The 14317-nt window shown below is 47.1% G+C and overlaps 2 protein-coding genes across 5 annotated transcripts in view; one reads left to right on the plus strand and one right to left on the minus strand.

Annotated features, from left to right (window-relative positions):
• GJC1 (gap junction protein, gamma 1, 45kDa) overlaps positions 1–4538 on the minus strand; it is a 31962-nt gene extending 27424 nt beyond the window's left edge. The window contains exons 1-2 of one of the 2 annotated variants that reach the window (XM_005863851.2): positions 4517–4538; positions 2602–2732 (exon numbers count right to left, since the gene is read on the minus strand). The gene's annotated coding sequence lies outside the window, so the exon portion shown is untranslated. Of the gene's footprint in view, positions 1–86; positions 191–2601; positions 2733–4516 lie in introns of those variants that run through there. The other variant, XM_005863852.2, reaches the window with a different exon arrangement.
• Positions 4539–10012: 5474 nt separating this feature from the next.
• On the plus strand, positions 10013–14251 carry HIGD1B (HIG1 hypoxia inducible domain family, member 1B). 3 transcript variants are annotated; one of them, XM_005863854.2, is made up of 4 exons: positions 10013–11409; positions 12313–12462; positions 13010–13144; positions 13752–14251. In XM_005863854.2, the coding sequence occupies exons 2-4, from the start codon at positions 12363–12365 to the stop codon at positions 13814–13816; spliced, it is 300 nt and encodes a 99-aa protein (XP_005863916.1). In that variant the 5' UTR covers positions 10013–11409; positions 12313–12362; the 3' UTR covers positions 13817–14251. The 3 variants fall into 3 exon arrangements, with proteins under 3 accessions (XP_005863916.1, XP_014393241.1, XP_014393240.1); XM_014537755.1 differs by lacking the exon at positions 10013–11409 and adding an exon at positions 11750–12226; XM_014537754.1 differs by lacking the exon at positions 10013–11409 and having other exon boundaries at positions 11750–12462.
• The last annotated feature ends 66 nt before the right edge of the window (positions 14252–14317 follow it).

The following is a 14317-nucleotide window of genomic DNA, read 5'->3' on the forward strand; positions in this document are numbered from 1 at the left end:
TGCACCTGGGACGGAGCAGCCCTCGCAGGGTCGGCACGACCCTCCCCTGGAGCGGGCGACTAGCGGCGGTGAGGACGCGTCCTCACCTGGGTGTCCGAGTGAGTCCCGCCGTCCCGAGTGTCCCCGAGCTGGCGAGGCCGTGGTCCTGTGCGCAGGATGCTCTGCCAACTGGAGGATCAGGCCCCTGCGGAGCTAACCATCCCAGCCCGCTGAGTAGCGGCTTTCTAGATACATTGAAGTCCTGGACTCCTCGAGTTAGCGGAACCCTAATGGGCCATTTCCTCTTAACCCTTTGCATCCCAGCAGCCTAGACCTTCCTAAAAGTCTAGGAATCTCCATTCTTTTTTAAATAGATAGATAGATATAGATATCAGAGAGAAAGGGAGAGGGAGAGAGATAGAAACATCAATGATGAGAGAGAATCACTGATTGGCTGCCTTCTGCACGCTCCTTACTGGGGAATCCGCAACCCGGGCATGTGCCCTTGACGGGGATGGAACCCGGGACCTTTCAGTCCTCAGGCCAGCTCTCTATCCACGGAGCCAAACCAGCTAGGGCAGGAATCCCCAGCCTTAAACTGCCTGGTAGGAATCTGAAAATTTCTCAAATACTTTAAGTAGGGTGAGTTAGTGTGAAACAAGAGTAGGAAGGAGATGGGGAAGTACTCTGTATAGTGTTTGACAACTCCCAACACCCACACTCCTAAATCTTCTCTTTTGGCCATCACTATGCAAAAGGATAGGCATTTACTTTTCCCTTTTGACCAGAGGGGAAATTAAGCTCTAACAAGTGAGGCAACCTGCTACAAGTCAACTGCCCACCTCCACCCTGAAAGCCGTCTGGAGCCCTAACAGCTAGTTCAGAAGTTGAAAACCTGAGGGCTAGGCATCTGGCCTACTGACAAAGTTTTGTTTGGCCAGTACGATGTTTTCCCAAAATATGAATGAATCGCCAAATTTTAAAAACCCGCATTTCTGGCTTCTCCCTAAAAATGTCAAAAAAAAGTTGCTCACTTTGAGCCTCTATTTCCAAGTGGCAGCTACTTCTGAGTAACATCTGTTTATCCAGGGCAGGCACTGTCCCCACTCAGCTGCTTGAACTCTGTAAGTTCTCTTCCCTCTTGTTCTTGCCATGCCCCAGTCTCCCCCAACCCCTCATTATCACATTACCTCTACAAACGTATTTAAAATGACAAGTGTGAACACTGTACATTTATGAAAATTTGAATAAAGAACATGTTAGCGGAAGTAACAGGTAAAACACATCACTGTACATGCTGATTGAAATATTAAACCTCACATATTACTCAACCAAGTATAAATAGGTACAAATCACTTTGGAAAACTGGCAATATCTACTAAAGCTGAACCTGTGGCTACACTATAACTGCAATTCCGTGGGAATTCCACAGAAATGTGTACACATGTTCACCAAAATACTTGTACTAGAGTATTAATAGCATCACTATTTGTAAGAGCCAGAAAACTGGAAACTACCTAAAATGCCCATCAATGGTAGAAGGGGTAGATAAATTGTATTATATTCACACAAGGGTACATTATGCAGCGATGAGAATGAACAATCTACAAGTATACACGATAAGACAGATAAATCTCACAAAACCATTTATATAAAGTTCAAAAACAGGCAAAACCAACCCGTGCTGTTAGAAGTAAGGGTAGTAGTTAAACTTGAGGGAAGAATAGTTACTGGAAGGGAACATGAGGGGGCTTCTCGGGGGCTAGTCCTATTCTGTTCTTAATCTGGATGCCTGAATACACAGATGTGCTCAGCTGCCACGTCTGAGCTGTACACTTTTGTGTGGCATATTAGGAGTTCAATAAAGACCTTTAACATAGTGTTAAAACATCTGATTATATATGTACGAGCATATATAGCATATACAGAGGTGGCAAAAGTAGGTTTACGGTTGTTCATATGGAAAAATATACAAGAATATACTCTGCCCAATGTCACCCCAATAAAAAAAAGAAAGGTAATGAAACGTCACATCCATGATTAGGTTATTTTTAAAAAAAGAATAAACTCTTGTGTTTCATGTACTCACAACTGTAAACCTATTTTTGCCCACCCCTGTATATAAAGAAGATATACAAACAAATATGTACAGGGTGGAGTAAAAAGTAGGTTTACAGTTGTATGTGAAATACAGTTTATTCTTTTTTTGTTAATTTATTGATTTGAGAGCAAGGGAGAGAGAGAAATATCGCTCCATTGTTCCCCTTAACTATGCTTTCATTGGTTGATTCTTGTATGTGCCCTCCTGACCAGGGATCAAACCTATAACCTTTGGTATATCATGAGGACACTCTAACCAACTGAGCTACTCAGCCAGGGCCAGAATTTATTCTTGTATTATTATTTATTAATTATTGTATTATTTTCCATATTAATGACTGTAAATCTACTCTTGCCCCACCCTGTATTATGTATTATATGTATAAATAATCTATTATCAAATATTTATTAACTACTTTTCTTATCAGTTCATCGATGAATCTGCCGGGGAAGGCTTCCCATCTCATAGCTTTGTCCATTCTTCATGGAGATTAGGAACGATACACTTTCTATATCTGTTACCTTGTTACAGGAAAGGGGACCTGAGCAGTCTGCCTAGGGCTGGAGGGCAGTGTGTGGGTTCTTGGCTTCCTTTGTGCAGGAAAAATTTTGCAACACGAATCCAGGTGACTCGGAGGGAACTTTTATTAAAGCTGGGGACAGAAAACAAGAAAGGACTTAGCCTGGCAGAAGCAACAGGAGAGCCTAGGCTGGACTGCCTTAGCTTCCTAGGGAGTCAGGGCAAAGGGGACACTGGGGACAGGTTCAAGGGAGTAGCCAGGGATGAGCTGCTGCTGCCCATTTCTCCCCTGGCTGCAAGTCTCGGGGTCCTTAGAGCTTAGGAGTTGCATACCCGTGGGGAAGGAGGGACAGGGAATGGCCAGGGCTGCTCCCCACAAAGAGAGCAAGCATTGGACCTTAGTTTTATGGGGTTTTAAAGGCTGGGTGTTTAAAAAGATAAAATAAAATAATAAAGGCTGGACATTTAGGGAAGGTCTTAGGGGAGGATCTTAATAGAATATTCATCAGCTTTATGCTGAGGTACCAAAATTAGGTTTTTTTCTCTCTTTTAAAAAATATTTTTATTGATTTCAGAGAGGGAGAGGGAGAGAGATAGAAACATCAATGATGAGAGAGAGTCATTGATCGGCTGCCTCCTGCACGCCCCCGATTCGGGATCAAGCCGGCAACCCAGGCATGTGCCCTGACTGGGAATCGAACTGTGACCTTCTGGTTCATAGGTTGATGCTCAACCACCGAGCCACACCAGCCGGGCCAGGTTTATTCTCTTAATTGCATCTGTCCTCAGGTGTGGTTGGCAAGTGGCATTAATTGGATTTCTGCTGTCTGTCTCCCTAAGTTGGATGATTTAAGCTATTTACCCTCTGGTGGAGGAGAAGTGCAAACCATTTACTCTTAAGTGTCCTGTTTAGGGAAGATAGATTTTCTAGATGACTGCAAACTGCTGTTTAACTGTCAGTTTTTCTCTCCCACTTGTCCTGGTTTATTAGCCTGTCTCACCCTGACTACTGAAGGGATTCAGAACTAGCCTCCCCAAGATGTGCCACTCTCACATGTGAATTAGTTTGAGCTGAAGGCAGTAAAAATCCTGGGGTTCAAGAAACTTTTACCTCTTCCTTAAATTTAAATTAGGGGCATTACCCATAATAATAATAATCACCAGAAATAAATTTTTATGACCTAAACATAGGGCAGGGCAAACTTTTAATTACTGAATATCTGCTTTTCTTATTGTCCTGCAAATGACCTTCCCCCTGCGTTACTTCACCTTTAGCTCAGCATGCCATATAGACCTAATTTTCCCTTCTCTCTCTCTGAACCTCTCCTGTTTAATTATGTGGGGGTCTCTGACTCTCCCACGTGTGGGATTCCCATATGTACGTACATAATTAAATTTGGCTGCTTTGTTAACCTGTCTCACGTCTATTTGATTATTAGACCGGCTGAAAGAATCTAAAAGGGTCAAGGAAAGTTTCTTCCCTCCCCACACCACCACGCTTGCAGTCCTGTCTCTCTTCTGGTAGAGCAACCCTTTAAAGATGGGAATAATGAGACGCAAGGAGCTAAGTTGTTCTACCTGCAGAGAGTTAACCAGAAGTATAACTGAAGGCTCTTGTCTCCTACTCCGGACTCCTTTTGCTCCTCTGTCACCCTGCCAGCTGGTGACATCCTTAATCCAGTTACAGGTAGGAAACTGAGGCCAGAAACCTAAGCCAGAGGATTTTCAGACCAGGGTCCCGAGCAAACCCAGGTGTCTGCTAGAATGAGAGCTCCTGGAAGGCAGGGCCACAACATCCAACCCCCCTTCTAGCAGGTGCTTAGAAAGTATACGCAGAGTGAAAGAGTGAAGGAAGGCTCGCCATTCCTAGCACAGAAAGGCTACTAGAGGGAAGAAAGAGAAAAGCGGGTTTCATACCGGGAAATGGGTCTAGTTTCCAGCCTCTGGCAGAGATTAGCGGAGCCCAGTGCTGTGAGAACATCGCTTTTTATTCACATGGGGCCCAGGCAGGAAAAGATCAAAACCCATTTGAGAACTTTGAGACTCACCCTGGGGCTTTGTGGTTTGGGAACTGTAGGGTCAACTTGAAGACTGCAGTGTGTCACTATTTCCATTACACGTTTTCCAGGGTCTCCACTTGGCTGGTAGACTCAGAGCAGATTCTTCTGTGCTGGGGGATGGGAGCAGAGGCCCGGGGAGGTAGGATTTGAGAAAGTTCCCTATTGGCCACCGGAAGCCCCGCCTGCCCCGCCCATAAAGTGAATTGTTAAAGAAGCGCTTGATGACTCTACTAATGGGGGAGAGGGGGCGGAGTATTAGTAACGCAACTCCTCCCCCATAGTCCCCAGCAGTTCCAGTTAACCTGTGAGACACATCACACTGCTGAAGCAGATTTTTTTTGTCAATGTTTTAAAAAATATTTTTATTGATTTCAGAGAGGAAGGAAGAGGGAGATAGAAACATCAATGATGAGAGAGAATCATTGATCAGCTGCCTCCTGCAAGCCCCCCACTGGGGATCCAGCCCACAACCCTGGCATGTGCCCTTGACAGGAATCGAACCTGGGACCTTTCAGTTCGCAGGCCCATACTCTATCCACTGAGCCAAACCGGCCAGGGCTCAATTTTCTTTTTCTAGCTTGATTTTTTTTTTCTTTATTGATTAAGGTATTATATGTGTCCTTATCCCCCCATTGCCAATTTTCTTTTTTTTTTCTTTAAATATATTTTATTGATTTCTTACAGAGAGGAATAGAGAGTTAGAAACATCGATGAGAGAGAAACATCAATCAGTTGCCTCCTGCACACTCCTTACTGGGTATGTGCCTGCAACCAAGGTACATGCCCTTGACCAGAATAGAACCTGGGACCCTTGAGTCCGCAGGCCGATGCTCTGTCCATTGAGCCAAACCGGTTAGGTCCTAACCGTTAGGGCAATTTTAAGTAGCATAGAAGGAACAATCAAATGAGCCCCTACCAGTGTTTCCCAGAGCCTGGTGAGCAGTTTCTTGTGCATTAATGCTGACTTTTAAATTAAGATCAGTTTACTTGCAAATGAGCAGGAGAAGTCGGTGCAGGTGCCGGAGTTGGGGTGGGAAGAAGGGTAGGGAGGCCCTGAGTTCAGCCCCCTCTGTCCAGCTGATTGCACTCGTTTACTCATATTTCTAAGATGGTGTGAGAATGAGATGATGAGATGTACGTGAAATTACATTATTAGTTGTTATTGTTCATTTTCTATCGTCAGGTAGTTTATAGTGGTTATCACTATTGGTTAAATAGCTCAGCCATTTACTTGTGTGACCTGGCTGAGCTACTTAACCTCTCTGAGCATTGCTTTCCTCATTTGTAAATGGGGATAATGAGATCGACCTGTTGGGACTATTGTAAGGATTAAATGAGTATGTAAAGCAGTGATTCTCAACCTTGGCTGCACATTAGAATCACCTGGGAATCTTTTTTAAATCCTGATTTCTGGGCCTCATCCTCCGGAAATTCTGTTTCTTTGTTATGGGGTGGGGCCCCTCACCCCATAACAAAGAAACAGAATTTCCGGAGGATGAGGCCCAGAAATCAGGATTTTAAAAAGATTCCCAGGTGATTCTAATGTGCAGCCAAGGTTGAGAACCACTGTTGTAGGCTGTCAAGACAGTAGTGTTAGGGTCTCGGAAAGAGGTACTCATGAGGCCAAAAGGGGTAGAGAATTATAAATTTATTAGGTCATCTGGAAAACCTAAAATGGTGCCAGCACCCAGGGACAGGGAGCCAGTGATTTTAAAGGACTCTGGGCGAGCCCTGGCCGGTTTGGCTAAGTGGATAGAGCGTCAGCTAAGGGCATGTACCTCGGTTGGAGGCTCCTTCCTGGGCCTGGGCCCTTGTCAGAGCTCCTGCAGGAAGCAATCAATCAATGTGTTTCTCTCACATCAATGTTTCTCTCTGTCTTTCCCTCTCTCTCACACACTCTCTAAATCAGGGGTCCTCAAACTTTTTAAACAGGGGACCAGTTCACTGTCCCTCAGACCGTTGGAGGGCCGGACTATAGTTTAAAAAAAACTATGAACAAATTCCTATGCACACTGCACATATCTTATTTTGAAGTAAAAAAACAAATGTTTTCGGCGGGCCTCTACTGGTGTATTTGCATGTGGCCCACGGGCCGTAGTTTGAGGACCCCTGCTCTAAATCAATGGAATAATATCCTCGGGTGAGGATTAAAAAGAATAATAATTTAAAAAAAAAATAAAGGTCTCTAGGCAGGCTTTTTAGGCGGGGAATTCTCTGGGTGGTCCGGATCCTGGGCAAGTCCCAAAGGGAAAGTTATCGGCCTTGCCCTGGCAGGTTTGGCTCAGTGGTTAAAGTGTTGACCTTCGGACACACACCTGAGCGGGCAGCCGCTGTACGGGGCTTGTGCTTGTGATGTTGGCAATCCCAGGCTACCGGGTCAGATCCTATGGGTGAAGCCAGAAGCTGCATTCGTTACTGCTCAGGTTCCTTCAGGCCTCAGAGTCCATGCAGATGTCACTGCTTTACTACAGGCTGACGGCACCAATACAAAGCCGTTCACCATTTAAAACAAATTCTCCCAGAGAATTCCAGAGAAGGCAGAAGAGTGGGTGTGTGTATGAGTGTGTGTATGTGTGGGAGTGTGTGCATGTGTGTATCTGTTTGAGTGTTTGTATGTGTGTGAGTGTTTGTGTCTGTGTGAGTTTTAGGGAGACTAAAAGTAGGAGGAATAGAGAAAAAGCAAATCAAAATGTGGAGACACTACCCATCGAAATATAATTTAAAGTAAAATAAAGTAGCCAAACAAGTTAATGGGAAATATTCCCAGTTACATAAAAAAAAATAAAAATAAAAAAATAAAGTGTTGACCTTCGGACCAAAGGGTCATGGGTTTGATTCCCAGCCAAGGGCACAAACTTCAGTTGCAGGTTCCGTCTGGTCCAGGTGTGAACAGGAGGCAACCCATCAATGTGTCTCTCTCACATTGACTTCTCTCTCTCTTTCTCTTTCCCCTTCTCTTCTCACCCCCTCCACGCTCTCTAAAAAAATCAAGGGAAAAGATATGCTTGGGTGAGGATTAAAAAAAATAATAATAAATAATTTTTTTTAAAAAAAGAAAGTTACTGGTTTTAGCAAATGGAATGTGGTCTGAGTGAAAGGGAAAATCAGCTGCGAAATGATCTAAAGGTCAGTTTCCCAGGGGAGGGGCATCGATTCAGTTACTTGATCAGACCTAACAAGTAGATCCTTCCCATAGTGTGCTTGAGAGGAAGCTGGGTCTGTGGGCATTCAAAAGCATCCAACACGAGGACCTTCGCCAAACATTTCAAATCTCTGCATCATCCATTCGTCATCTGAGAGTGGTCTCTACTGGTGTCTTTTGCAGCTCAGAACTGTTCCTTCACAAGACATGGTTCTGTAACATCAGCATCACTTCAGTCTGATTCAGCCTTCTAATCACCATTATCCACACCCTTAGAATTTCTTCAAATATGTGAGTGGTCTTCCCCGAGAGGTAGGATTTGAGAAAGCTCCCTGTTGGCCACCGGAAGCCCGGCCTGCCCCGCGATAGTGGGCACCAAAAATATTTTCCTGGCCCCAGGCCTGTGGCTCTTGGGACTGTCCTTGGACAATTGCTGCAAGGTCCTTGAACTCAGTGCCTGTGTTTAGAAGGAGGTGCTACCCTCCCCACCTCAGGCACTTTTAGAGGCTGCCTCAGCCTCGCCGCATATCTGGAAGCTTCCACCGCCCTGCCCGTTCCCACTCTCTGCTGTTCTAGTCCTCGAGACACTCGTATATAGCCTAATGCTTTCTCCCCTGCCATTCCCCCCTTCGGCCTGGGTTCTTTCCATTCCAACCCCACGTTGGAGCACCCTCTGTTCCTTGTCCAGTTCATTCTTTGTCATCCCCCACTCACAGCGCTCTGTAGCTCAAGAGCTCAAGGCAAAAGCGGCACGTCCTCCCTTCCCCTGTCTAGTCACTCAACTCCCTTGAGCTATATATAGCACAGCTGTGCCTTAGATTGTGTGGCGCTCCAAGTCCTAGTCTCCCCTTTTCCTCCCCCAACAGAATAGGGAGCCTGAAGCTTACAGGCAGGGTGGGGAAGCCCAGCAAGAGGAGGCAGGGAGGAGCTGGAGAGGGACAGGAAAGGGTGTGCTGCATTGTGGACCATCCAGAACATGTGCCCTTCCCATCTGCTATCAGGGACTTGCCACTTCTCTCCCAGCCTGCTAGCCATTCCCTGCCACTTTCTCCTTCTAGAGAAGGAGGAGCAGGCAGTGTGCTGGGGAATTCTAACCATCATCTTATTTAACCCTTACGATGATCCTATGGGTACCCACTATGTCCATTTACAGATGATATAGACTCACAGAAATTGAGTGGCAGGAGACCAAGTATTTAGAGCAGGGGTCCTCAAACTTTTTAAACAGGGGGCCAGTTCACTGTCCCTCAGACCGTTGGAGGGCCGGACTATAGTTTAAAAAACACCCGGCGGGCCGGATAAATGTTTTCGGCGGGCCGCATGTGGCCCGCGGGCCGTAGTTTGAGGACCCCTGATTTAGAGGTTGGTTGGTCAAGCAGCTAACTGACCCCACATCTAACTCCGGCCTACACTCTGGATCCCCTAAGACTGTCAGCATCATTCATTTAAAGCCTTGTAAAATAGAATTTCTGTCGTTGTAACCTGATCTGGAAGGAAGAAGTTTACTAAGCAAATTACTAATGTAGAAATGCTGAAACCAAAATAATTATTAAAGACTTGGCATATTAACAAAAATGTTATCATAATTTTATCTTATCTGTGTACTAAAGCAGGATGCTCCAGAAATTTGTTCCTTAAAGATTTCTGTGTGTTCTCAGAAACTTTTGAAAATAAATTTTTTCTTCTATTTCAGGACTTCCCCTCCACTTTACAGTCATTCTCCTGTTAGTCCAGAGTAGTGAGATTTGATTTTAGGAATGGTGAGAAGTCTGGATCTTTTTCTCACTGTGATCTTGGGCAAGACATTTAACCCAAGCCTCAGTTTGTTCATCTGTGAAATGGGGAGAATAATAGTAATAGTACTTTCTTCATAGTTATTGTAAGGATTAAGTAAAACAATCTACTTAATGCCATTAGCACACTTTTTGGTTCCTAGGTGCTCAGTAAATCATAGCAACTATTATTTTCTCAGTTCTGGGCTGGGATGCTATGGAGCATCAAATATGATCTCAACAGGGAGAAGTTGAACTTCACTCTCTAGAGCAGTGGTTTTCAACCTGTGGGTCGCGACCCCTTTGGGGGTCGAACGACCCTTTCACAGGGGTTGCCTAAGACCATCGGAAAACACATATATAATTACATATTGTTTTTGTGATTAATCACTATGCTTTAATTATGTTCAATTTGTAACAATGAAATTGGGGGTCACCACAACATGAGGAACTGTATTAAAGGGTTGCGGCATTAGGAAGGTTGAGAACCACTGCTCTAGAGCTTAGTCCCTGTTCTCTAAAGGGCTAGGAGTTGATCTTGACTCTTGCCATCTCATCCAGACATTTCCGACCACCCTCCCCCACCTCTGGACAGGATCCTCCTCCTCTTGAGAATTCAGGCCACTGTTGGGATCAGGAAAGGCAGCATGGAAGAGTGTGTGAATGACTGGGAGGAGAGTTCCCATGGACGCTGGGGACATGGGAAGGCCCAGGGGAGTTGCTGTGACCCTGGGTCTCTTCCTAGAGCAGTGAGTGCTGGGGAGAGAGAGACATCAGCTGCTGGACAAATTTCCAGTGCAGAAAAGCCCCGTTAGGACAGACACATTGGGGCCGAGAGTAATCTAGGGAAGGAACAAAGGCATGAAGGGGGACTCTCCAGAGTGTAGCCCACATTTTCTCCATCTGCGTAGCCATAAGGTACTTTCCTTTTCCTAATCAAGGGTGGATGATCAATGAGCATTCCTAAGCTTCAGTATCAACCTGGTGAGGTTTTCAGCTTGGCCAGCCACTGGAAAGCAGAGTAACTGTCCAGGGATGCCCACTGGACAACAATAGTACACATTTTGGAGCCAGCCAGACCTGGGTTCAGATCTCAGCACTGCCATTTCCTAGCTGTGTTCCTTGGACAAGTCATTTAGCCTTGGGGAAGCTCAGTTCCCTGGTCTGTCAACAAACTGCTACTTACCATATAGTAGAGAGGTTTGAAACGTAAATACCTAGAACAGAGTAGGCACCAATGCTGGTAACTGTCATTTCTGTAACCCCCCAGGCAGTATAAAGAGCTCTGGAGATGTGAGGGAAGTCCCAGTTGCTTCAAACTCCTGAACAAATCTCCTTGGTCCAGAAAGCATCCTTGAAGATATTGAAACCAAGACCCGAGAGCCTGCCTCCCACAATTGGAGCATTAAATTTACATCTCACATTGTTCATAAGAATATTTGAGGCCGTATAACTCAAGGAAGAACCCAGGAGCTCTCCCCATCCTTGCCTCTCTATTTCCATCTCTGTTCTCCATATCAAGTCCATCTCTGATCCGGCCACTTATGTCCATGAGAACTAAAATATTTAACCTGGCTAAGGGCCCTTTTCCATTTGGTCTTTCATTACTCTCCAGTGCCTGGAGTCCATCCTGAAACTCAGCAGATGGGGGGTTAAGACCGATGCCCTGTCCTATCTCCTCCCCTCTCCATTCCTGACTTCAAAGTCTCCATAAAGCCCGCTGTTGCTTCCCTGACCCCGTAGTGGCAGCTTCATCATCGGCTCTTGGCCAGTTCAAAACAGACGCTGAGCCCTGGCCCCGGCTGCTCACAGTCCACGTCCAGGCCACCTCCTGCGGTAAGCACCAGCATGCTGAGGACCTACAGGGCCCAAGGTTGTTGCTCCTCGGGGAGAGGAGGGACAACTAGGTACAGAAGTTGCCTCAAGCAGGGAGTTTGTTTCATGATTAGACTTAGGAAGCAGCCCACAGGCAGAACCCCTGGTGTAAGGACCAGGACTCTGGGACTCCATCGAAGTTGTGATCAGAGCAGACATTTACAGGGGTTAGCAAGTAGAACAACAAGGTCACCGCCCAGGGACGGAGGCAGGGGGTTGGTATTTGCAATTGAACATGGCAAGAGATGGACCTGGAACAGCAGCTCAGGGACGAGCACTTGTTCCGTTAGTATTGTCGAACATGGCAAGAGATGGACCTGGAACAGGAGCAGCTCAGGGACGAGCACTTGTTCCGTTAGTATTGTCTGGAACGTATGCTCAAGTATTCACAAATCCAGGTCCAATTGTTTTAATCTCTGGCTCTGGTGGCTGGGTAACCATGGTGTAACTGTCTGGGATGGCTCTGGTTCCCTGGGGCCGGATCCTGCTCTGTGGATCCCTCAGGAGTAACTGTCACAAACTCAAGACCAGGGGAGGGGGGAGAGGGGGGTCCCAAGGCTCAAGGCCTTTTCGTCCCACCCTCATCTGTGGATTTTTCCAGCTGCTTTTCTTGGCCCAAGGATGATACCCACAGGGATGCAGATGGGGGAAGGGGAAGCAGAGAAAACGGTGCAGTCAGAACGAGCTAGGGAAGAGAGAAATTAGCTGGAGAAATGGCGCTAGTGGTCCAGCCATCTGAAACAGGACATCTTTTTAAGTAGTGGCTGTGTAGGGAATGGTGAGGAGGTCTCAGCAGGCAACTTTCTCCTTTCCACCCCAAACTGAGGAGCATTGGAGCCCTGATTGTGGGGTGCTTCCTTCTAGGACTGGGCTGAAGCCTAGGAACCCTGCTGCCAACATCTGGGGGCAGGATCATGTCCGCTAACAAAGGCTGGTGGGTGCCACCCGAAGGTGAAGACAGCGTGTCTGAGAAGTTCCTGAGGAAGACCAGGGAGTCTCCACTGGTGCCTATAGGTGAGTGGGGAAAGGAAGAGATGGGGGGCCTTCTCTTAAGTCCTTTCAAATGAAGCAGAGAACTCCAGTGGTCCTACCCACTGAACAATCAACAGCTAGAAGAGTGAACCAGTAGCAGAGGGGCCAGAAGATAAAGGGACACAGCCTTACAATGAAATGAGTCTGGATGGGGGGAGGTGGCGGCCAACCGAGTGCACGGGCTATAGGGAAACACCAATGTCAGGAGGGGAAGGAGCGGTTTGGGGTCCCCTAGGGCTTCCTTCCTCTAGGCCCTGGGAAAGTAGGAAAACAGCTGTAACAGATGTGGGAGCCAAGGTGGTTGGAGAAGGGTCTAATGGGGGTAGGGGAGTTGTATGTGGGGGAAGGGAGTCGTTGGAGGGGGGCAGCTACTTTGAAAATGCCATCCAGAGGAAAACTCAGCCGTCTAATAACCCTCCCACCCCCACCAGAGCAGCTGCTCATCCAGATGCCCAGTCTTCCTAGTGTCTCTCATCAAGAGTGATGTGCTTGGTAGATGAGGTCCAGGGGTCATGTTCTCTGACTACAGGCTTAGGAGGCTGCCTAGTGGTGGCGGCATACAGGATTTACCGGCTGAAGGCTCGTGGTTCCACCAAGATGTCCATACACCTGATTCATACCCGAGTGGCAGCGCAGGCCTGTGCTGTGGGTGCAATCATGCTAGGTGAGTGGCGTCACAGAACGAGAGCTGGGAGTTCTGACAGTTAAGGGACCATGAGCTCAGGCCCTATTCCCAATACAAGGCTCCATATCAAGTCCTTGGTGAAGCCCCCATACCGAGACGCTGTCAGGGTTCCTTTTCATCTCCTGTCCCAGGCCTGTGGGGACAATGTGGTCTGCTTCATGAGTTTGTCCAGAGGTGAGAAAAACCATGCACCCAAACAGAGGCTGAATTTCTCTTCCTCTTTGGGTCAAAAGGCAGACAGCTACTTCCTGGCTGTATGACAGTGGACAAATCCTTCTCTGATCCTTGGTTTCCCCATGTGTAACGTGATAACCACCTCTGGCCTGAATCACAGGTTGCCGTGAGGTTTCTTAGATAGAAATGCACTTGCAATGCTTTGCAAATTGTCAAAAGGGTTGTTTCCCAGGCTGTGTGGTCAGGTGCTTGTAGCAGCTGCTGAGCCCTAGGGCAGAAAGCTGGACTCTCAAGGGATGGGCTGGAGCCAGACCCCAGAGGCTCTGCAGTTGCTACTCTCTGGGACACCTGGGAATCAGAGGCTGGGTGAAGCTTTCGCTGCTAAGGGGTATTTTCTTTCTCCCTCACACAGGTGCTGTGTACACAATGTACAGAGACTATATCAAGAGAGCAACGCAGGATGTGGGGGAGAAGTAGGTTTCTACAGCCAAGGGCAGTCAGACCCTCTCACAGCAATCCCTGGTATGTTCCTAATAAAGGAATTTTGCAGAAAACTGACAGTCTCTTCTTCACCTGGGATAGAAGATGAAGGGATTGGCAGTGGCTGGTGGGGGAGCTTAGAGCAAAGGGTTGGAGATCAGAGTTGTGGCTCTGAACTTCAGGGCAACAGAAACTCTCAGCGGGGCAGAAAGAGAGGTGCAGTAGACCTCCGATCCCAGAAACCCAACAATTCCCAAGCCAACTCAGGCCCACCTGGAAGAGCATGGTAGACAGGACGCCAGGAATGGAGTGGGGGCATTAGTAGCCTCCATGCTCATGGGAACACTGGATTAAAAGGCTGCTTCCCTGCCTTGACCGGTTTGGCTCAATGGATAGAGCGTTGGGCCGTGGACTGAAAGGTCCCGGGTTCGATTCCGGTGGAGGGCATGTACCTTGGTTTCAGGCTCGATCCCCAGGCGGGTATGCAGGAGGCAGCTG

This window comes from Myotis brandtii, unplaced genomic scaffold (genome assembly GCF_000412655.1).
Source record: "Myotis brandtii unplaced genomic scaffold, ASM41265v1 scaffold1814, whole genome shotgun sequence".
NCBI lineage: Eukaryota > Metazoa > Chordata > Mammalia > Chiroptera > Vespertilionidae > Myotis > Myotis brandtii.